This window comes from Chlorocebus sabaeus, chromosome 21 (genome assembly GCF_047675955.1).
Source record: "Chlorocebus sabaeus isolate Y175 chromosome 21, mChlSab1.0.hap1, whole genome shotgun sequence".
Taxonomy (NCBI): Eukaryota; Metazoa; Chordata; class Mammalia; order Primates; family Cercopithecidae; genus Chlorocebus; species Chlorocebus sabaeus.
In genome coordinates, this window is record NC_132924.1 from 43,872,109 (window position 1) to 43,896,037 (window position 23,929).

A 23,929-nucleotide genomic window follows, 5' to 3' on the forward strand; every position below is an offset into this window, starting at 1 on the left:
TCTCAAGCAGAAGTCTCCCCGCATAGTTACCACAACTGGAAATGTACTGGGTCACACCTAAAGCCAGCACGTCTCTGAATCTCACCCAAGGCCCATGGAAAGTACTGCCTGGGTACCTACTGCTGCTGATTATTCAGGGCCCAAGGGCTCTTTAGTCAGCAGATAATCAATCTTGCCGGAACTAAGTCCTTCCCTTCAAAGCAGTAGGTTCCCTTTTGTCCAAGGGTGTGTCTAGAAATGCTGTCTGGGAGGTAGGGCCTGGAACAGGAGCCTCAGGACTCTGCCTGGTGACCTGTCCTACTGTGGCTAAGCTGGTATCCAAGTTACAAGACAGAGTCCTCTTCACTCTTCCCTCTCCTCTCCTCAAGCAGAGAGAAGGAGTCTTTCCCGGAATTGCAAGCTGCACTACTTGGGGTGGGAGGAAGGGTGGTGCAAGTGCTCCCTTCGTCGCCCCAGCTGGTGTCTCACTGGGTGGTGTGGTGGCTCCGAACCCAGCACAGCCCAGGACTTGCACTCTTGTGGCCTAGCCTGCCTTTCACGTTTACTTAGGACTCCAAAGCACTTTACAGTGGCAAGGCTTGCTGGCCTCAGGTTCCAACCACTGGGATGGTTACCACAGGCCTTGAGTGTGACTCAGTGCTTTGTTGACTTCAAGTATGATCCAGTGCCATCACAGTGGAGGTGGCAACAGGGTTGCTTGTGTCACCCCTCCCCCAGCTCCACACACCTTAGCAGAGAGAGAGAGAGAGACTCTGTTTGGGAGAATGTAAGGGAAGAGAACAAGAGTTTCTGCCTGGTAATTTAAATAATTCTTCCACATGTTATTTAGGACCATGAAGGCAATACCACTACAAGTCTTTCAGAGCCACAACATTAGTAGGCTTAAGGTGCCCATAATGTATATATGGCTACAGTGACTAGAAACAGATCACAACACCCAAGTTCCTTCGAATACCTGGAAAGCCTTCCCAAGAAGGACTGGGACAAACAAACCCAGCCTGTAAAGACTACAATAAATGCCTAACTCTTCAATGTCCAGACATCAGTGAACATCCACAAGCATCAAGACCATCCAGGAAAACACTGACCTCACCAAATGAACTAAATAAGACACCACGGATATGTGTCCTTTTGGGTGGAAAAATCAAAATAGTTGTTTTGAGGAAATACAACAAAATTCAAGATAATACAGAGAAGGAATTCAGAATCTTATCAGATAAATTTAGCAAAGAGATTAATAAAAAGAATCAAGCAAAAATCTTGGAGTTGAAAAGTGCAGTTGACCTACTAACAAATGTATCAGAATCTCTTAACAGAATTGATCACACAGAAGAAGGAATGAGTGAACTTGAAGACAGGCTAATTGAAAATACACAGAGGAGAAAAAAGAATAAAAAGGAACGAGGCAGAACTACAAGATCTAGAAAATAGCCTCAAAAGGACAAACCTAAGAGTTATTGTCCTTAAAGAGGAGGTAGAGAGAGAGTTAGGGGTAGAAAATTTATTCAGATAGACAATAACAAAGAGCCTCTCAAAACTAGTAAAAGATATCAATATTAAAATACAAGAAGGTTATAGAACACCAAGCAGATTTAAACCAAGACTACCTCAAGATACTTAATAATCACACTCTCAAAGGTCAAGGATGAAGAAGAAAGGATCCTAAAAGCAGCAAGAGAAAAAGAAAAAAAACATGTAATGGTGCTCCAGTACATTTGCCAGCAGACTTCTCAGTGGAAGTTGCACAGGACAGGAGAGAGTGGCATGCCGTATTTTAGTGTGGATTAGGAACTTCAGCAAAGTATTAGAGAAACTGAGTGGCTCTGAACTTTATTCTAAATAACTATGTCTTACTTACCAGCTCTTAGAAGGAAGTCAGAGAACACTTCTGTAGGTGAAATAGTATTCCCTCCTGATTCAGAGAGGAGAGAACATGGAGGCAGAGCAGAAACTTCATTAGCAGGCATTCTGTCCTTTGTTTAAAAGATAAAGTGACCAAGATGTGGAAAAAGGATAATAAAACACAAAAGAATAAGAGTTGTATAACTCTGAGAGACATAAAAGAAGATATGATTAAGTTGAAAATTACCATTTTGGGATAGGAAGACTCAGTATTATATGTCTCCCTAAATAAATCTTGTCCAGGATTTCTGTTCATTTGTCATCTAATCATTTAGAGTTGCTTAGACTAGCCCTATACAGTTGCTTTATTTTTCTCCATAGCACTTATCCCCATGTGATATAACTACGTATTTACTTAATTTTCTTTTTCCCCACTTTTGGAATGTAAACTTATGAAGCTATGTGAACTTATGAGGGTATACTTGTGTTTCTCTCCTTACTAGAATGTAGATTTATGAGGATATGTTTTATCCCTTGTGGTATCCCCCACTACCTTAAGCTGTGCTTGGCACAAAGGAAGCAATGACTGATGAGTGAATGAATGAATAAATAAAACCCTCCTTTCTCTCATAATCCACAGTGCTTACTGTCTGTTCTATAGTTTTTTGGTGGTTAATTTTGTTCAGTTTAGCATCTTATAATGCTTTCTATTATTTTCTTTTGGTTCAGTATCTAATTGTTTCATTCCTATAGGACATTCTTCTCCATGCTCCTTGATGGCATGAGTGGGACAAATGCTTCCTTTGTGTACTACCTCACAGTGCAAGGCCAATGGATGTAGGAACTTGCTGAATTGAACACATGTGTTTGTTCATAATGACTTAAATTGCCAAAATCCAGTTTGCCTTTAATAAAAGGCGTATTTTTTTATTGGCTGAAACAGTATAATTCTGTATGAAATAGGTTTTTTTTTTAATGTGTGAATACTTTTTGGTGATGTTTTGTTGAGCTCATAGTAAATTTTGGTAAGTGGAAGTTGGAACTTTTGTAATTATAATTGTATGAGTTTCTACACATAATATGAGTAAAATAATATCACCATTTTCAATGAGATAAGAATTTCTTACCTTGAAATTTAAATTTCTAATAAAATGTCTCCTTATGCTGTAGTTATATTGGAACCTAGTTTCAAGATGAAATATTAATTCTAAATAAGTATAACTTTGTAGCCTACTTATCCTTTTATATATACGTTTGCAAATATAAATGTACAGATGTTTTTATACATACTTTGTTGTATTTCTCATGCCAGGATTTCATTTAACAGTTTGCGTAACTATTTCTGTTCCTTACCTTTGCATTACCACTAGGATATTTTTAAAAAGTAATTGCAGATGCTCTATAAATCTCTCTATACATATAAATTTTGTATATTGTTTTGTGGAGATAAATTTTCAAGTGTACACTTTACATTTTCAAAAGTTACTGAAATAATACCATAAATATTTACAAGAAGAAATTTAGAACTGTGTTAAAGTTTTGTTGGTTCTTTTCTAATTAATGTGGAGAATTATTTACTTATTTACTTATATTTTTTCTTTATTTCAGACCAGTCTATCCATATGGGGATGGGGAAGCCTTGGCATTGTCCTTTTTCTGATAACCTTTGGACCCTTTGTAATATTTTATTTGACATTTTATATCCTCTGCTTTGTGGGTGGGTAAGTATACTCAATTACAATTTTATAATTCTTGTGTCATGTCTTGTTAAAATGGAAACAAATGACTGTGAGAAATGGGAGTATGATTTATTTGTGAATGCCATTTTTAATAAATTGCTTTTACTAAAGTTAAAAAAATAAGGATACCCATAAAAATAAAAACAGTGATTGTCATTATTTGTATCATAAATATGGGTAGTCCTTCAATAATAGATGTCCATTTCCAAAGGTATGAACTTTTTTTTGGTGATAATGTGTAAAGTTTAAAAAATTTTTCAGATTCCTTTTGGTGTTGTTTCTCCTTTAAAGTTGAAATTTTCTTTTGCATTATGTTAATAATAATAAGTAAGTTAAAATGAGACTACACATGAAGTTTTACATTATAGAAATTGTGATTAGACTTCAGACAATAATGTTAATTTTTTCCTTTAATGAATGTTGTCATTTCGGTCTAGAAAATTCAAATACCTGATTTCACAGTTTTCTCTTCGTAGTTATTTGGTGTACGTTTATATTTTCCCTTAAGTTGATAAACCTTTACAAGAGAGGTTTCAGTCATAATTTATTGTAGCTTTGTATGCAGAGCGTTTGGTATCAGACATGAATTACAAGGAAATATTAGAAAATATATAGACAAGGGATGTTTGTTATTTAGACACTGTTACCAAAGTAGCTTAGTTGAAATGAGTATTTTGTTGTTAATGTGTTTGTATGTATGTTTATATGACATATTTATGTAATCAGTTGTGGAATGAACACTGATTTCATTCTGAAAAATCTTTTGAGACCCCAAATATTTGGAGGAGTTGTTTGAGCCTATAGGTTTAGAAGATTTAGCTGAATTGAATAGCTTATATAAACATTGGCTTGAGAAACTATATCGGACACTGAAGGGTTAGCTTCGAAATATATCTGTCACTTTTTTGGGGATACAGATTTGATAGTCATGTTATGGTCTTTCTATAGGGAGCATATGCTTGAACAAGTGAGAATTTCTTTAATTGAGCAGCTATGTCAGAGACTCTCCATAAAACTGTATTTTATGTTAGATTTAGTATTTTTGTATCTGTGGCCTAGATATAATACTGTGTACTGAAACATGTAAACTTATTTTAGCCATAATAGTCTGATAATGGAGTTCAGAGTATCTTTATTGATGATAAAGCTGATTGAAGATAATACAGATCTGCAGCCAAATGGGTTTCCCAATTACACTCCTCAGTCACAGTTAAGGCCACAGCATGGCTGAACAGTGACATGGTTGCACCTCTCCCTCTCAGAGTCAAGGCTGCATTTATTAATTGGAAAGGAAATTGTCTTGACTTTCTTTTTTTGAAAGGTAGAAATGTCTTCTAATTACGCTAATTGTATTAGCCCTTGTAAGAGTGAAGGAAAAGGATTTCAGAGTATTTCTCAATACTTTGGCAAGGGAGGATATTGCAGCTTTATAGGCTAAGGTAGGAGCCCTTAGAAGGTAGATAAGTGAATAATTATTTCTTTTTTTACTCAACTGCTCCAAATAAGATTTAGGAAAAAGAGAAATCAGTTTATTAATTTTTTAAGTTTTTAAATCTTTAAAAATACCCAGATCCTGCACAAAGTTTCTTCGTTTTTAAAGTCATGAGAACCTTTGTTGTTCCTTTTTTAAATGTTGTAATTTATCAAGGAATAATTTCAAATAATCTTTCAGATGCTTACAAAGTTCTGTAAAAATTTGAAGATAAGGTGGGATACTAGAGGATAATGGGTACTAAAAAACCCTTTAGAGAAAATTAAGAGTCACATGGTAGGCCTGTGGAATCCTCTCTTGTTTTGTTTTGCTAATAAAACTTAAGTTTTTAAGTGCTGCAGTTTATTCTTCTGAAGTTCTTGATAATGTCTCTATTTTGCTTATAGTCAAAGTTAACCCCTTATTTTTTAATATAAAGAATACTTTTGGAAAGAAAAATACATGGGGATTTTTCATTTTTGTTGTTGTAGGATACTTTCATCCCATTGCATTATGGTTATTTTGTGGCATTCTGTTATATTAGTTGGGTTATATAATTATTTCTTGCACCTAACTACAGTTTAAATTATTATTTAAACTTTACGGCTGAAGCTACTATTTAGGTTCTTTTAAAATCACACTGCTCTTTATCTTGTCTTCCTATCGTCACACACTTGTGGGCAAAAGTTAATGTCTTATCAGTCTGTTTCTTGATGATGTTTTTAATAACACAGTGTTAATATAAACATTTTATTGTGTCTGTAAATATGCTTAATAACCAGGTAAAACGGAAATACAGGGCCAACTTGAATCTTAATAATAATACCAGATATAACACAGATAGATGAAATTCAGCAGTAATTCTGAGACCAGCCTTTTACAGACAACAAAAACAGAATTAATGACATAAACTGATTTGACTTTTTCCTTGTTCTCAACAAACATGGAAAGGTAGCCACAAAAATTGGAGGACTTTGAGAATCTTCCTTTCAGTAGTTGAGACTGATAATATTTAATGTCTTACTGTTCCCTTCCTGTCATTACAGTCTTTGAATCATTGTAACATTACTATAAGATCATTATAAGATTAAATGTTTTTTGATGGATTTCCAACACTTTGCTTTATTGGTAAATTTTAAATCTATGAAATATTGATAATATTTAATTAATACTTAGAGTGAAGTAGTTCAAAATCACCATTTATCTTCCTTGATCCTGTAATTATTTTTCAAAATAATTAACTTATTTTGGGATACATTTATATTTTAATTCCAGCCTTATTTTAAACAAATCATAGATTAGATTTTTTTTTCCCCCTAATGGCCTTTATTTTTATTCTGTATTCATACTGGCAAGTTGTAGTAATGCAATACCTCACCTTAATTGGTTAACAGAACTATAGAATTTGGTCATTTAGCTACATATTTAGATCTCATTTGCCTTTATCCATGGTTATTAGCTAGCATACTTGTTTAATAAGGGCTGATTTTCCTTTTTTTGTTTTTGAGACGGAGTCTTACTCTGTCACTGGAGTGCAGTGGCGTGATCTCGGCTCACTGCAATCTCTGCCTCCTGGGTTCAAGCAATTCTCCTCTCTCAGCCTCCTGAGTAGCCCGGATTACAGGTGCGTGTCACCACGCCCAGCTAATTTTTGTATTTTTAGTAGAGACGGGGTTTCACCATGTTGGTCAGGATGGTCTCGATCTCCTGACCTCAGATGATTCACCTGCCTTGACCTCCCAAGGTGCTGGGATTACAGGCATGAGCCACTGCGCTCAGCCTGATTTTTCTTAAGTTTGAAAAATGTCATTTAAGTTTTTTTTGTTTTCGAGACAGAGTCTTGCTCTGTCACCCAGGCTCGAGTGTAGTGGCGTGATCTCAGCTCACTGCAACCTCCACCTCCCGTGTTCAAGCGATTCTCCTGCCTCAGCCTCCGGAGTAATGTGCCACCACCCTGGTTAATTTTTGTATTTTCAGTAGAGACAGAGTTTCACCATGTTGGTCAAACTGGTCTCGAACTCCTGACCTTGTGATCCGCCTGCCTTGGCTTCCCAAAGTGCTGGGATTACAGGCGCGAGCTACCACACCCGGCCTTGTCACAAGATTCTTTAGGAAATATATTGGATTAAAACTTTGAAAAGTATTATTGTGTAATTCACAAAATGTTTATAGTTGTTTTAAACTTCAGAACCTAATACAATCTGTCAATTTCTTGCTTTGCCAAAGTCACAAATTGACTTTTTAGTAAATGATAAGCCATCTGTGAACTCTGAAAAACATACTTGGTAGTAGATTCATTAAATTATAAGAAAGTTTTGTTTTTATATTTGTGATTAAATTTTTTTTCTAGGGGTTTAGTGGTTACTCTCCTGTTCGGAAAAACAAACTCAGAGAAGTACCTAGAACAGTGTGAACACTCATTTCTTCCTCCAACATCAACTGGGGTTCCTAAGGTAAATAGTTTGAGGGAATATAAAACCTCAAAGTCCAGTTCTTTGCAATGATGATAATCATCTGTATATAGCGTGACAAATTTTCCTATAATTTACTAATGCTCATTGAAATTTATATGAGATTGTCTAATTATACTTAGGAAATATATTTTAAAAGGCCATCTTAAAAACTTTCTTAGTGTTAGTTTTATAAAGTGGGAATACAAACCTGAGAAAATGATAGAAATTGGTTAGTTTATTTTGGGTATTTTTCCTGCTGTCTTATCGTAGTATTTCAAAGCATCATGTGTATCATTTGTAACGATGTCAATGAGTGTTCTGGTTTGAATGAAATAAATTGCAGAGGAACCAGAGGGAAAAAATGGATACTTTTCATTACTTTGAAAAATATAGCTTGTAATTAGATTATGCAGTATCTGAATTTTAATAATTCAGACCTAATTTTTATCATCTTGAATGGTGCTATTTTATTTTTTTTTAGTATCATACTCTATAAATAAAATTGGAATTGCGTAGGCTTCAGATTTGTAGTGTCTTCAATTCTTGTGGAATTGGGTTGGTTTCATTTTGTATGAAGAGAGGCAAATGGCCTGGAGTTGATGCTAATAACAACTTTCTTTACAGTTATTAACTTGTCTGTTACATGCTAAGGTGCAAGAGATGTAGAGGTAAATAATGTCCAATATTATTTTACATTAATAAAAGAATTTCACTCTATTCCACTGACTTTTATATTGATAAACAAATTTTTTAATACTTAAACTTTTTTATGATCTGAAACCTCTCTCTCCTTTAGGACTCATATTCATATGTATTTTTTTTTTTTTTTACTTATAAGTCTTACGAAATTAACCTTTCCTTTTGAACCATTTCTTAGCTATTTATAGTGTACTTCATTTGAGTGGTAGATAGGTTAGGAAATATTTTAAGAATTAAGATCCTTTACAGTAATAAATTATATTCAAGACTGGTTAAGTCTTTATAATCCATTTTTAATAGATAGTATAAAAATAGTGGTTTTTATTTTCTATTTCTAAAATATGATTTATAAGTATGTTTTATGAAAAAATTTCAGTGGTTTCATATTATAACTTGAAGCATGTATTTTTAATATAGATATCTATGTCTATATCTGTATCTATATTGTATATATTTATGGTTTGTTTTTTTAAGAGTCTCCCACTGCCTTTAACCCAATTTTCAGGCCACTGATCTTTCTGAACACAAAAAACTAGAGAAATACATTTTCGTAAGTTGCCAAAAACTATCCCTAAATAAAATCCGTTTAAAAATTATTTTGCAGCTGGTATGCTGTTTGGGGCTGGGAAAGGGGAGGGGCAAGAGGGAGAGTGTTCCAATAAAGACAGGTTGACTCACATGAAACACTAATTTTATAGTTGTAAAGTTTCATTGAAATATGGCAGCAGCATACCTGTACATTTGCAGTTTTCCCACATTCTAAATAATGTTTGCTGATTTAATTAAATTTTTGACGGTAATCATTTTTTTGGGAGTGTCTAGTTTTGTTAACTTGAGAAATAGTGTTTGGCTTATAGTAGCACCTCAAATAAGGTTATTTATTCACTTGAGGATAATGAAGGGATGTTACATTGAGTGTTCAACTGGAATTAAACTAGAGAGATTTTAGATCAGAAAACTACTCAGTAAGATGTTTTGATTTCCTTTAAGTGCTTAGAAGAAATGAAACGGGAAGCCAGGACTATTAAGATTGATAGAAGATTGACGGGTGCCAATATAATTGATGAACCTCTCCAGCAAGTGAGTTTCAGCGTGTGGTATTTGAATTCTATATATTGTGTTCTAGGTATATTTCTTATGACGATACCAGGAAATACTTTTTGCTCTTTAAATAATATCCTGGAATTTCTTTATGTTATCCTTGAATTTTATACTTGAAGATGCTTCCCTATTTATTAACTCCCTTCTAATGAGGTGGTTTACTTTATGTAAAAGCCTTTCGATTGAATTTGGATTTAGAAAAAAGTTTTTATTGACATTTGATAGTGTTTCTTAAAATTTTACAGTTAAAGTGTTACTGTTTTGTTGATTAATAAGCTTAGTGGTGTGGTAAATCAGACTGTTTTTTTCCTACTTGTTACCTTTTAAAAATGGAAATGAAATATCTGATCTAAAAACATTAAAAAATTAGAGCTAGGTAAAAAGCTATGCCCCCTGAAATATTTTTCATTGATGTTTGCTTGTATGATTATAAAAATGTGTACTTTAGAATTTTAACATTATTATTACTAATACTTTATCTGGTTTGTAAAAATTATACATTGAATTGTATTATGTATTATTTATTGTCTAAATACTGTTGGCAGTATCAAAGATGTTAGTAGAAATAAGTGAACTCCTGTGTAATTTTTATAATTAGACTGCAATGGATCCGATGATGTAATCTTTAAAAAAACTTTTTTTTTTTGGGAATTCTCTATTATTTTACATCACATTCCATTAAACTGATTGATATTATTTATTAGATTATAGCATGGAAAGTTTATTTTTTTTCTGCAAACTGTCTTTACCTGGATTTATATGGAACTTGGCCATATATAGTGTTTTAATTTTTTTTTTTTTTAAATCTAAGCAGTAGGTGAGTTTAGATACCAGAATAATTTAAAAATGTTTGAAGTGGTTTTTAGTATGTTGATGTTTTTGTAATGAGGGCAGGTATTTACCACCATAAATTAACACGTAGAGAGTAAATATAAATTGGCAGATACAGCATGCTTTTTTAGTTTACCACTATAACTTTTTAAATCCTAAAATGTTGTAATTTTTTCCCAATATTTTTGTTACAGGTTATCCAGTTTTCCTTGAGAGATTATGTCCAGTACTGGTATTATACACTAAGCGATGATGAATCTTTTCTTCTTGAAATTAGGCAGACTCTTCAAAATGCGCTCATTCAGTTTGCTACTAGGTAAGGACATGGCATTGTATTTATGCAGAAAAATTTAGATGCATGGTTTGTACCACTAAGGAAAATAACTTTTAAGGGGAGGAATTGTTTATTAAAAGGTAAGTAGAACAGCAGATTATTATTGTGGGATAACTCCAGGATTTTAGAACTAGAGCTCTTAAAACCTTTACCCCAGATTTTAGGTTTTCACAGAATATTTATTTTGATTAAGCCCTGCTTTCTGTTTGGTAGTTTTTTCTTTAGGGTCCAAATCAGTGACTTTTTAAATCTGTTACCCCACTTATTGATACTTTTCCCCCCGCTTTTCCCTAGACCCTCTGTTTTATGTGAGTGCTATGAAAATAGATTAGTTTCAGAGTAACTGCTCTTCTCCTTTTGCTATAACTCTTCTCCTAATTATGACACATATCTATTGGAAGTTCTCTTGGAGGAGAAGGAACCAAAGGAACATAAGTCAGTGGAGAATATTCAAGTTTATATTTTTCAGAAGAAAAGTTTATTTTGGTGAGTTTAAGGAACTTTTCTTGTCAGATGTACTAAAATTCTTACTTTACAAACCAGCTGTATACTGCTTCCCATATGATGAAAGTATTTTGGCTTCTATTTTACTTAAACTGCTTGATTTTTTTTGATGGGAGGCTATTTCACACCTGTTTAAATTACGTTTACTTTCATTTTTATATTTGAAGGCTTTTGTTTTTTTTCCCCCATCATTGACGTCTAACTTTTTGAAAGCCTTTTAATGGGCAACATTATATGAAAGAGAATACTTGTGTTCTAGAAATTATTTATTTTTGAAAGAAAGATTTTATGTTTGGATGAGTTTATAGACTTCTTTTTTTATTCCATTAAAATATGTTGCTACCATCACACACAAAGATTGCCCTGCTGTGTATTTCCAGCTCATGCTGCCCTCTCAGGCCCTTTCCTCTATCTCCATTTGATTCTAAAGCTTTAGATTTGGAGTTGGCTAGAGGAAGGGCATGAGATGTGTTTCCCAACCTCATTGGGGAGCCTGGTACAAGGTTTATGGTTTGAACAATAATAGTTATAGAGATAGATTTGTACTTCTCCTCCCTCATGATTAGGAGTAAGCATTTGCAAAGGAGCTAGCCAGAATTACAGATGCAGACTCACTGTGGAACACAGAACATGTAATTGGTATAATCAAAGGAAGTCAGAACTTGAATGTAATCTCTTTTATTTCATGTGCACCATTATTGAGTGTTAGGTATTCTTTCAGATAATTCTTCTAAATATTTATTTATTGCTTTCTATAGTGATGCTATCCTGATGACTTTTTTTTTCTTAGAAAGGGTGAGGATAAGAAGAATTCATTATTCTTGTGCCTGACTATTGGAAAATATATAAAAATGTGTAACACATTTTAGAACTGGAAAGAGATTTGAGCTCTAGTAATTTGAAAACTTGAGTTTGCGTTCTAGCTCCACCTCTGGCTGTAGGACTGTGAGCAAGTGTCTTTAAACTCTGAACCTTGGTTTTTCTCATATGTAAAATAAGTAATAATAACTGCCCTGTTCTGTGTTCCTCTCAGGATAATTGTCAGGATCAAAATTCGTGTTATTCAACTAATATTTTGGGCATACTTTGTACCAACCAGATGCTGGGGATATAGCAGTGAATAAAACAAAGTCCCTGCTCAGTGGAGTGAAATGAAATACCTGTGATAGTGTTTTGAAAATTGTGAAGGAATTTAGAAATTTAAGTTTTTATGCCATCCAACACCCATAATTTTACTGATGATGAAGCTAAGGTCCAGAAAGGTAAAGTGGTTAGTCTAATGTTATCCAGTGAGTTAGAGTTAGAATCAAATTGTTCTTAAGTTTCGTATTTTTTCTCTCACCCAATGAAATATTTTATAATTTAGGTTATTTATCTTAGTTTCCTGCTCTTCTTTCCTGTTATTGCAATACTTTCCCTATTTTTGATCCCCTAGTCACCTTTCTTTTCACTGTAGGTCTTAAGTTTTTTTTTCTTTTGAAAACATTCAGTGCTGTCAAGCTTAATGAAAAAGCAAGGTTTTTTTGCATCCTACACTGATCTAAATTTATATCTTTGCTTGACCATTTACCTTAAGTTTCTGGCAAATTAAAACATTACAGATAATAACTACTTTAGAGGCTGCTTTGAGGCTAAAAAATGGTATCAAATAAAGTTCTTAGCATGCGATAAAACTCATTAATTGTTGGTTTGTTCCTTCTCTGTTAATTACTTTCCTACGTAGACTTTTTCTATTACTACGCAAATATATGACTTACTAGAGGCTCCATGACTTCCAGTACCAATATCAAGAAAATTAGTCTGTTTACAATCATTCATATACTTTAAAAACCTTATTCTGTGCTGTCTGCTGTATACTGTGAAGCATATGATAGCAGCAAAAATTATCACCTCTATTCTTTAACTTACAGTCCTTTATGGGGCCCACAACCCTGGAAAAAAACTTTTTTTTTTTTTCCTCTCCAGTGGTTTCATAGGTTTGATTTTTTTAAAGGGCCGTGAACTCAGAAAATGTTTAGAACCTATGATTTTTAGTGTTTGTATTTACTCATCAACTTTGAGAAACAATTAGAGAATGCCACTGTAAAATGAAGTGCTTAACTTTGAATAAAGATGGGAAGAAAATAATGTATGTTTTGAGTCCGAAGTTGTGGATTTGAACTTAACTCTATTACTTGTTAAGCTCTTGGTCTTGAGTGGACAAAACACATATATTTTTTGTCTGGAGATGATAACTTGTATCCCCTTATCAGGTGGTTGTTAGGATTAAATGACATCATGTGTGGGAGAGTACTCTGTAGTGATAACATCTTATTTAGTATTAGTACTTTTGTTATTCCGGTAACAGCTTGGGGAAGGAAACTTTCCTCCAGTACCCTTGAGTTCTCCTTCTCTGTGGAATTTGGGTGTGGATTAGACAGAAGCCTCAGGGGATGAATCCTGGATAACCCATGTATTTTTTATTTCTCCTTTAAATAAGATATTATAGTGTGATATTGACAGCTTTGGCCTGTGTCAGAAAATCTATAATTCTATCTACCATTAAGTTGTAGTGTATCTAAAAGAAAATTTTTAATATCTCTGTAAAATAGTAATACTAGTACTTGTAGCAAACTCAGAGTTGTAAGGGGAAAATGAGATGATGTGGGTGAAACATTTAGTAAAGTACTTACCAATCAATAAATGACATTTTTAGCAAATCAGTTGACTCTGTGCCTCTATAATCTGGCACATAGTAAGTGTTCAGTAAAATTAACTTCTCTGTTAATTGTTGTTGCTGTTATGTTCCTAGGTTGTGTACACACATTCTTTGACCCTGTCTTAGCTATTTTTTTGTAGAGCAAGGGAGGTAGAGAGGGCAAAATTAAGGCACATGAAACATGGAGAAATAAAACAATCATTTCTGTGGTATTGAGAGTGGTTTTTTCATGTAGAGATAGAGTGAACTGAGCTGATGAAGACCTCAATGGAATTGAGAGCAAAACTGGTTTTCGAGAATGGGTTATTTGGATAGATAGAGAGGAAGGATATGTTAGGAAATAAGAATAGTATGAGCAAATTTCTAAGAAAGAAGATAAGGATAGTGTAGTAGAAACTATAACAATCAACCTTGTTGATCTTGAAAGTGAATTGTGGGTGGTAAATCCCTCCATCTTTGTTCCTCTTAATCCAAGATTAGCAGAAAGTTCATATATTCTTTTTTGTTCTTTTTGTTTGTTTGTTTTTGAGATAGAGTCTTGCTCTGTCACCCAGGCTGGAGTGCAGTGGCACACTCACTGCAACCTCTGCATCCCAGGTTCAAGCAATTCTTCTGCCCCAGCCTCCTGAGTAGTTGGAATTACAAGCGCGTGCCACCACACCCGACTAAGTTTTGTGTTTTTAGTAGAGATGATGGGGTTTCACCATGTTGGTCAGGCTGGCCTTGAACTCCTGACCTCTGATCTACCTGCCTCAGCCTCCCAAAGTGCTGGGATTACAGGTGTGAGTCACTGCGCCCCACCCCCGCGCCAGGGAAAGTAGATATGTGCTAATGCCACTGTGTTCCTTCCTGAAAGATCTTCCCGTGGAGGAAGGAGGGATAGATACATAGGTTTCAGGATTCGCTGGCTGTGATACTAATGACATAGTATCACAGGGAATGATGGGTAAAACTTCAAGAACATATTCCTTGTTTTCTTCCTTTAGCTTTTGCCATAGAAATAATGAAAATAAATGGTATATCCCTACACTTGTTAAAAGGCAAACAAAACTCAAATAGTGGACATTTGCAACAAAATTTTGTCCTTTTTTTGTTTTACCATTTTATATTCTTTGCAATTTGAAATTTGGGTAAAAACTGACATTCCTCGGAAAGACAGTTATATTTATTACAGTATAGCAAAAACAATTAGAAACTAATTTAAAATTAGAAATTTTATGTAAATATTTAAAAGAAGGGGAAATAGTTAATTTTTTTTGTTTTTGTTTTGAGACAGACTCTCGTTCTGTCACCTCCTAGGCTGGAATGCAGTGGCACGATTTCTGCTCACTGCAGCTTCCGCCTCCCAGGTTCAAGTGATTCTCCTGTCTCAGATTCCTGAGTAGCTGGAATTGCAGGTGCACACTGCCACGCACGGCTAATTTTTTGTATTTTAGTAGAGACGGGGTTTCACCATGTTGCCCAGGCTGATCTCGAACTCCTGAGCTTGGGCAATCCACTGGCCTCAGCCTCCCAAAGTGCTGGGATTACAGGTGTGAGCCACCGCGCACAGCCTAATGTTTTTATAATCTATAGAATAGACCTGGGGTAATAGTTCATTATTAACTGATACAATTCACAAACTATACAGTTCACTTAAAGTCAGTAGCTTTAGTTAAGAGTTGTACAACTTTCATCACAATCAATTTAAGAACATTTTAATGACTTCACAAAGAAACCTTATATCCATTGTCAGTCACTTCTGCGTTCCCCCACGCTTCTAGCTCTAGGTGACTACTAATCTTTTTTTTTTTTTTTGTCTCTATGGATTTGCCTATTCTGAGCATTTTATATGAATGAAATAATATATATGGTCTTTTTTCCTGTTTCTTTTACTTAGCATTATGTTTTCAAGGTTCATTCATGTTGTGGCATAAATTAGTGCTTATTCTTTTTTATTGCTGAGTAATATTCCATTGAACACATACCACATTTGTTTTTCATCAGTAAATGGGCGTTTAGGTTGTTTCTACTCTTTGAATCATATGAATAATGCTACTATGAGTATTCATGTACAAGTTTTTGAGGGACAAATGTTTCCATTTCTCTTGGATATATACCTGGGAATATAATTTCTGGATTGTATGATCAGTTTTTTGAGGAACTGCAAACTTTTTCAAAGTGGATGTACTTTGTTACATTTCCACCAGCAGTATATGAAAGCTCCTCTTTGACCAACACTTAAGTTATTGTTGTCTGTCTTTTTGTCACCATCATAGTGAGTGTGAAGTAGTATTACATTATCGTTTTAATCTGCATTTCCCTGATAGCTAATGATATCAAGCATCTTTTCGTGTGCTTATTGGTCGTTTGTATATTTTCTATAGATATGTGATTTGTTCTACAGATAGATGGTTTGTTTTCAATCATGCGTTTTCCAGTGTCTGAAAAATGAAATGTTCATAGACCCAGCGGAAGCATATTAAAATGTGTGGAAAAAATTAACATGGAAGTCACAAGTGGGAACTCTATCAACAATAATTTATTACGTATTTACTGTTCCATCATGTACAAACCATGATAGTAAGCATTTGTTTCCAGATAGTGACTGCCTATACAAAATTGTTATCTATAGTTGAAAAAACAATTCTTAAGTTTTCGTTCGTAAGAACACAAAGAATAGAAAAGAAAAATGGCAAATAAATTAATTTTTAAAAAACTCATAGTAGGTATCTTTATTACTGACAACCAGATGTTTCTGTTTCTGGCTGTAAAGTAATATATACCTATTTTGTAAAATGTAATTTTCTTCTTTAGATTTTCTGAATTAGCTATATTCAGCCATAGACCCACAATCCAAAGATCACTGTCAATGTTTTAGTATATTTCCTTTTAATGTCTTAGCTGTGCATACATGGTTACAATTTTTATATAGCTAAAAATTACACAGCATATGTTACTTTGTACAGTTTTGATTCTAATGTTTTCTATATATTTGTAATTCTTCTTATATCTATTAATGGCTATAAAACTGTCTATTGCAGGAATCAGTAAACTTTTTCTCTAAAGACCCAAACAACTATTTTAGGATTTGTAGGCCACATCATTTCTGTCACAGTTAGTCAATTCTGCCATTGTAGCACAAAAGCAGCTGTGGACAAAATGCAAATAAATGAGCATAACTGTCCAATAAAACTATATTTATAAAAACAAGCAGAGTACATGTCCTTTACAGGGACGTGGATGAAGCTGGAAACCATCATTTTCAGCAAACTAACACAAGAACAGAAAACCAAACACTGCATGTTCTCACTCATGAGTGGGAGTTGAACAATGAGAACACGTGGACACAGGGAGGGGAACATCACACACCAGGACCTGTTGTGGGGTGGGGAGCAAGGGGAGGGAGAGCATTAGGATAAATACCTAATGTAGGTGATGGGTTGATGGGTGCAGCAAACCACCATGGCACGTGTATACCTATGTAACAAACCTGCACATTCTGCACTTGTACCCCAGAATTAAAAGTATGTATAAAAAAAAAAAAAGCAGCAGCACACTCAATAATAAAATGACAAGTAACCTAATTAAAAAATGGGGAAAGAATTTGAATAGACATTTCTCTGTAGAAGAAATGTCCAGATGTTCTGAAGGACTTAGATCTTAGTTGTAGTAATTTTATTAATACTCCTGTTTACTAAAATAGATAACATCATGAGTTTAATTTTCTATACTTTATTACTTAAGAAGATGTGCACTTAGCCCCATGTTATTTTTTTTCCTGTATTTTATCTTAACTAAGGTGTTCACGTCTTGTTTTTTATACTGCTGAAATGATGACTATACTTTATGTGTGTACTTCTGTATAAACTTTTTACTATTTTCTGAGACCTAAGTCCTTCAGAACATCTGGATTTTGGAATCTCTTTGAAGCATTGAAACATAGGATATAGGACTGCACTTCTTAAGCAGTGTTATCGCTCACTAAATACCATTTCCCTTAATACAGTCATGTAAAGCTGCATGCCTAAGTTCGTTTCCACCAATTTTATGAATCAGGATGTTTTGTTTTCTTGTTAAGGTAGAGTAGAAAGAACACTGAACTGAAAGTTAAGAACCCTGTTTGTTTTTGTTTTTGTTTTTGAGACAGAGTTCGCCCTGTCGCCCAGGCTGGAGTACAGTGGCGCAATCTCAGCTTACTGCAACCTCCGCCCTTCCAGGAACCCTGTTTGTTTAACAAAACCTTGGTCTCACTGTGTCTCCTAGAATATGTAATTTAAATTCTGGCTCTGAAATTACAGGGAATTGTGATAGTGATTTGAGATCCCTTTCAGTTCTAAAATAGTAAGATTCTCTGGTCAGGTTGTTACTAATCTTGATTTCTTTTCAATCGTGTCTCCTCCCAAAACACACACTAACTTACTCCATCACACTCCACATTTTGAATGCTATTTGGGGAGTTATTTTTTTTAAGTATATAGGATTGCTAATTAGAGTTAATTTACTTTGGGATTAAAGTACTCTTCATAGCTATTGTTTTATTAATAGGGGTCTTTTGTTTTTGTTTTTGTTTTTTTTTGAGACGGAATCTCGCTCTCGCCCTGGCTAGAGTGCAGTGGTGCAATCTCGGCTCACTGCAAGCTCCCCCTCCTGGGTTCATGCCATTCTCCTGCCTCAGCCTCCCGAGTAGCTGGGACCACAGGCGCCCGCCACCACACCCAGCTAATCTTTTTTTATTTTTAGTAGATACGGGATTGCACCATGTTAGCCAGAATAGTCTCCATCTCCTGACCTGGTGATCCGCCCGCCTCGGCCTCCCAAAGTGCTGGGATTACAGGTGTTAGTAGGGGTCTTATAGTAGGATAACAAAATTTATTTAAACTTTTAAATGTATTTCTAAATGATCAGAAAGAATGCTTGATTCTAAACATAAAATACGTTTACTAATCTTTTCTCGATTAAAACACTTGTATCAATGAAATAAAAAGTTTTTGTACGACTAGACTATTGCTGTTCTTTATAGAATGCTGAAAACAATAAATCTGTAGTGTTACGAGTTTAATATTTTTTTTAAGTTTTTTTGAGGTGTAAGTTCTCCCACCACATTCAGTTTTAAGCTATCAGCATGAAGTCACTGAACATGGAAATAGGAAGAGATGTACATAATTGTTTGCCTACTCCAGCTCACAGTTGGAGAGGATACAGCTAAGTGAAGAGGGGGCAGAGGCAGATTTGTAAACCTGAAGTAATGAGATGTATTTCCTTGTGTGGTTGCTAATTTAACTCCTATGGAAGAATTCTTCATTTATTTTTGAGGACTGTGGTAGGGGGTAATCATACATTTACTGTAAGTTCAGGAATGTTTGTGAAGAAGGTCAAGTTAGTTTCATTATTTTAATCAATACTGACAACTAATCCTTAAAGTGGATGATAAAAGGGTAAAAAAGGGGACTCTAGAGAGATGGTTATGGTAACACGTAGTATTTATGACTGAATTGACGTAGGGGGGATTGATTTAGTGGATTCAAAATGAAGCTTACAATTCTGTGCCTTTACAATTTTACCCAAATTCAATTTCAGGCTGAGTTTTTGACACTGTAGAACAAAGTAGTTCTTCAAGGACTCTGAAGGATGGAAACAAGTAAAGGATTATGTACTTAGAGTAAAGAGTAGTATATCCTTTCTAATAGTGAATTAAGAGGGGAAGTTAGTATCTGATTCAGAGGCTCAAAGGAGAAGGAATTTTTTTCTTTCACAGATAAGCCACTCAGTTGCTTTCTCTCAACAAAAAAAGTCTGTGAGTCAGTTGGTCAAAAGGCCCTCTAATAGAGTAAAACTTTTCTCAAAATCTGCTCAAAGTTACTTGTCAAAAATCTACCCAGAAAAACTAGGAATTCTATTTTAATGATTTTTCAAAAATTTCTGTTTTTTACATAGAAGATAAAGACCTTTTGTAGAAGATTAATACATATTATTATAATTTTATGTGATTGGTTATTATATTGACCTTATTAAAGTACCTTTAAAAAAGCCAAGTCTTAACATGCGTGTGTATGTTTGTGTGTGTATGTATATATGTATATACCTCTTCCCTTGAGATTCCTTTCAGTTCTAAAGTACTAAGATTCTGTGGACCTCTGTGTGTGTGTGTGTGTGTGTGTATGTGTGTATGTATGTGTGTATGTGTACATATATATAGTGTCTATATGTATACCTGCACATGTAGTATATAGTACACTCTGTCATTCTTACAGTTTTTAAAAAAGGTCTTCATAGTCATTTCTCTGAAAAACTAATGTAGCATCAGGAGCATACCATTTATTATAGGATTATTTTCTGTGGAAAAAGCAGCTTTTACTTTTATCATTTTGACATAAGGCACGTTTTCCAGGAAAGTATTTTGCCATGAATATGAAGATCACCTTTACTGCCAAACGATCACCCTCTCCTAGTCAGGCAAGTCTACAAGATGACCCTTGCATATATATTTATCATGCTCGTTCCCATCTTCTGCTCATTCCTGTGTCCTTTCTTCTCTCGTATAAATACTGCTCTTTCATCAAGATTTAAGTGTAGCCTCTTTATTGAAGCCTCTTTAAGTTACTACATATCACTTAATCTATAGTCTTTGTGTGTGTAGTTCTTGTCAACAAAATTTTAAGCTGATTTTGAAATGGTTCCAATTCTGTGCTATTGCAGTGAAAGTTCTCTTAACTGATGTTTAGTTAGCCAGTGCTCTCCATTCCCTTTGTATGCTATAATGACTGATAACCTTAACATTAAGACTAGGCTCTATTACATCTATCCACTTCTGTTTCCACCCTTTGAGTTTTATGCTTATCAAAAGTCAGTTGTGTGATGCCTGGACCCCACCTCCAGAAAATCTGATACAGTTAGTCTGTGGTGTGACCTGAACATTGGTGATTTAGAGGAGACAGATAATCAAACACGTTGAAAAAGAAGTTGTATTTGTTTCTGAGCCCATATATCCTAGTTACACTTTTTTATGATAATCAGGTGGTTTAATTAACACTCAACTTAGATTGAAGAAATATGAATATGACAGGGTAGTTTCTATGAAAACCAAGTCACTTGCTTTGGAATTACTCAAAGCTGGTGGAAGATTGTAGTTGAATTAAGTGAGTAAAAGGCAACTATGAAATTTGAAAGTCTTCAAGGACTCTTCATGCAGATTTGTTCACAAATGTCTTTATTCCCTTGCCATTTTAAAGAAACTGGACACCATAGATTTTGCAGTGTGGGAACAGTTTGTAGTTTTTTCAAGACCCAAGGCATGTTATACCACTCAGCAGAGCCTTAACCAAAGAATAAATCTTAGTCCTACACAGAAAGATTTATATCATTGAAGTTAAAGTGAAATATATTCATGACTCCCTCTTTTGATCAAATATTTAAATTTACCTACTGCCCAATTACCAGTTTTTTATACACTCTGTCCCTGTGTGTGTGTATGTGTGGTTTTATGTAGCTAATATAATCAATCATAGACTCAAAGATATAATAAGTGTTGTTAGAGAAAACAAACTTTGGGAAATGATGTGACTTGCTGAATTTCATAGACTGGCACATATGCCTTTGATTTGAGTAAAAGACCCATCATTTGGGGAAGTCTTTCGTTCGAATCAATGGCATCTGTGCCAGTCCAGTGCGTTTTCCAGAAATACTTGATTTTGGTCGTGTTTTGTGTTACTGATGATGAGCTGTACACTGCTTAGAATAGATGGAACAAGTGAGGCAATTTATAATTCTAAACTCACACATATTTGGGACTTTACTTGCCTTTTTAAGGCATTGGCATTAAGTAGCCGTGAGTCAGTACATATTCTACTTTAACACTTCAAGGAATAAGGAAGCAATTGTTGTTTGTGCCTACTGTTGCCATTCTCCAAACATCCATCGTAAACAGTGCTCTGACCCTGAAAAAGGAATCAATAAATCAGTATGCATTGAGTGCCTCCAATAATATTTGAAACATTACTTTTCCACAGGGGATACAACTATGAATAAAACAAACACAGTTGGCTGAGTGCAGTGGTATGTGCCTGTACTCCCAGCTACTCAGAAGGCTGAAGTAAGAGGATCACTTGAGCCTAGGAGTTTAAGGCTGCACTGTGAATATGCATGTGAATAGTCATGGCATTCCAGCCTGGACAACATAGTGAGACTCTATTTAAACAAACCAACAACTGCAATAACAAAAAACAGACCCAGTCAATCCGTGCCTTACTGAGATTAGTATTCTAACAGCAAATAATTCAACTGTAGCTTGTAAGAGCTATAAAAAGTGGAAAGTTTGGTAGAATGCATGACTGGAGACAGGACCTAGTCTCAAGGAATAGTGGAGAGGATGGGGGTCAATGAGGGCTGGCATGTGGAATTGACGTTTTAGATAAACTTTAATGTATAAGTGGGAATTGTCAAGTGAATGGGGGGAGAGAAGGAAGATTTATGGAGAGTAGGCAGTGCCAAGCAAATGTAGGGGAGGGAATAGTCTGTCCAGAGGCACTGAGAGTATAAGGGGCGTATTAGCATTTGACAAATGGAAAGAAAGTCTGTGGATCTGCATAACAAAGAGGCAGGGAGAGGGTGAGATAGATGGTGATGAGGAGGAAATACACAAGGGCTCTCCGGTAAGAAAGATCTTAGAGAAGGTGTTTGTGCTTAGCTGTAATAATAATGGGGTGTTATTGCAGTTTTAAAGCTGTATATATCCTATTTTAAAAATTTGACTGCTTTATGGAAATTGGAATGCAAGGGAGACAGTGGATGTGGGAGACCTATAAGTAGAATGGTGGCGAGGGATAGGATGGTAGCATTAGAGACAGAGATTAGGGCTTGCAAAATTTATGTTCAGAGAGACATACTTTATAGTTTTGTTTTGCTTTTGTGCTTTCAATTAAAATTTCATTACTTGTTTGCTTTCCTAGTTAACCTTCTTAATTCTTTATTGCAACCATTCTGTCAAGATACATAAGCTTCAGGGGCCTACTGTAAATTTTTTCAGGCTAGGGTTAATTGCATCACTTTTTTTGGTCATATAGGGATTATGTTCTTTTATTTTTAAATTCAAGAAATTACAGCTTATTAGTAATAATAATAAAACTCAAGTGTCGGTAATAAGATGCGTTATGTAATAGCCCGGTTGTTTTACTAGACTAAGAATTATATGGGGGAATATTTTAAGCAAAGTGAAAAAGAGTTTTGACTGTTGGCATAATGTAAGAAGAATTGATATTAAGAGCTCTACTAGAAAGCTATGTAGTAGATGCAGTAGAAGTGTGGCTATTACATAAATGAAATATTTCTTACTCATTTTCACATTGCATTTATTACATATTTATCATGTCATGATTTTAGAAAGTACTTCACTGTCATCAAAATATTTTCCAATTTTGTTAAGACAAACTTTACTAGAAATTGTTAATATATATCCTTCTAATTTATAAATGGGAAGCAGTGTGCTATTGTTCTTCCTAATCTAGAAAGTTCTTTTGAGATTTATATTAAGTTTGCATGAAGTCAGTGGAAATAAGTCAAGCAGAAGGAAAATAATAACCTCAGAAAGAGATATAGGATATCTGTACTGTTTTTCCTATTTTTCCTACCCTCAACATATTTCTGTATTGAAAATAGAAATCTGTACATCAAATTTGAAATAATTTGTATGTATTTGCATTGCTTGATAATTTTGTTCATTTAAAATGTGATTATGTCCTCTATAATGAATCAAGATGGATTTAAAAATGCCTTCTAAATTGGTAAATTTTATTTTGTTTGAAAGTTTCAGTAAATTAAATAAACAGCATTGTACCATGAAACAGGACAGATGCAACTTGAAAGATTATATTTTCTGCTTTCTTCTAAATTTGTCAGAATGAACCTTTTATGGATTAAATGAGCTATGGCCTATACTAAGTAAATTTTGTTTTTATAAAATTTTCAAGTATAGATGATTTTGAATAAATATTCATATAAAGATTTTTGAAAGATGCTTATACAGATTGTGATTTTTTTTTTTTTTAATAAGAAAAAAGAGATTCTAGAGACTGTTAGGTTTAAATTTTTATTTTAGGTTTTATGTTGAAACTGAATATTGTTACCAAGTTTAGTTATATGCTTATATGCTTGGCTCTTATAGTCTATATAATGTTAATTAATTCTTCCTCGGATTACTGAGTTTAGGGATCCACCTTTTTATGTTGATTTGTTTTCCTGTTTGTATACTTATGGCTTTCTCTTTAGTTTCATGTATACAAA

General features: G+C 34.3%; 1 protein-coding gene across 4 annotated transcripts in view; it reads left to right on the forward strand.

Annotated features, from left to right (window-relative positions):
* The window catches only part of SNX13 (sorting nexin 13), a 151,348-nt gene that overhangs the window by 39,981 nt on the left and 87,438 nt on the right, over window positions 1–23,929 (forward strand). For all 4 annotated transcript variants that reach the window (XM_038004691.2, XM_007981963.3, XM_038004690.2 and 1 more), the window contains exons 2-5: window positions 3,451–3,563; window positions 7,403–7,505; window positions 9,195–9,284; window positions 10,331–10,452. In XM_038004691.2, coding sequence (XP_037860619.1) covers window positions 3,451–3,563; window positions 7,403–7,505; window positions 9,195–9,284; window positions 10,331–10,452 — 428 coding nt within the window. The remainder of the gene's footprint in view (window positions 1–3,450; window positions 3,564–7,402; window positions 7,506–9,194; window positions 9,285–10,330; window positions 10,453–23,929) is intronic.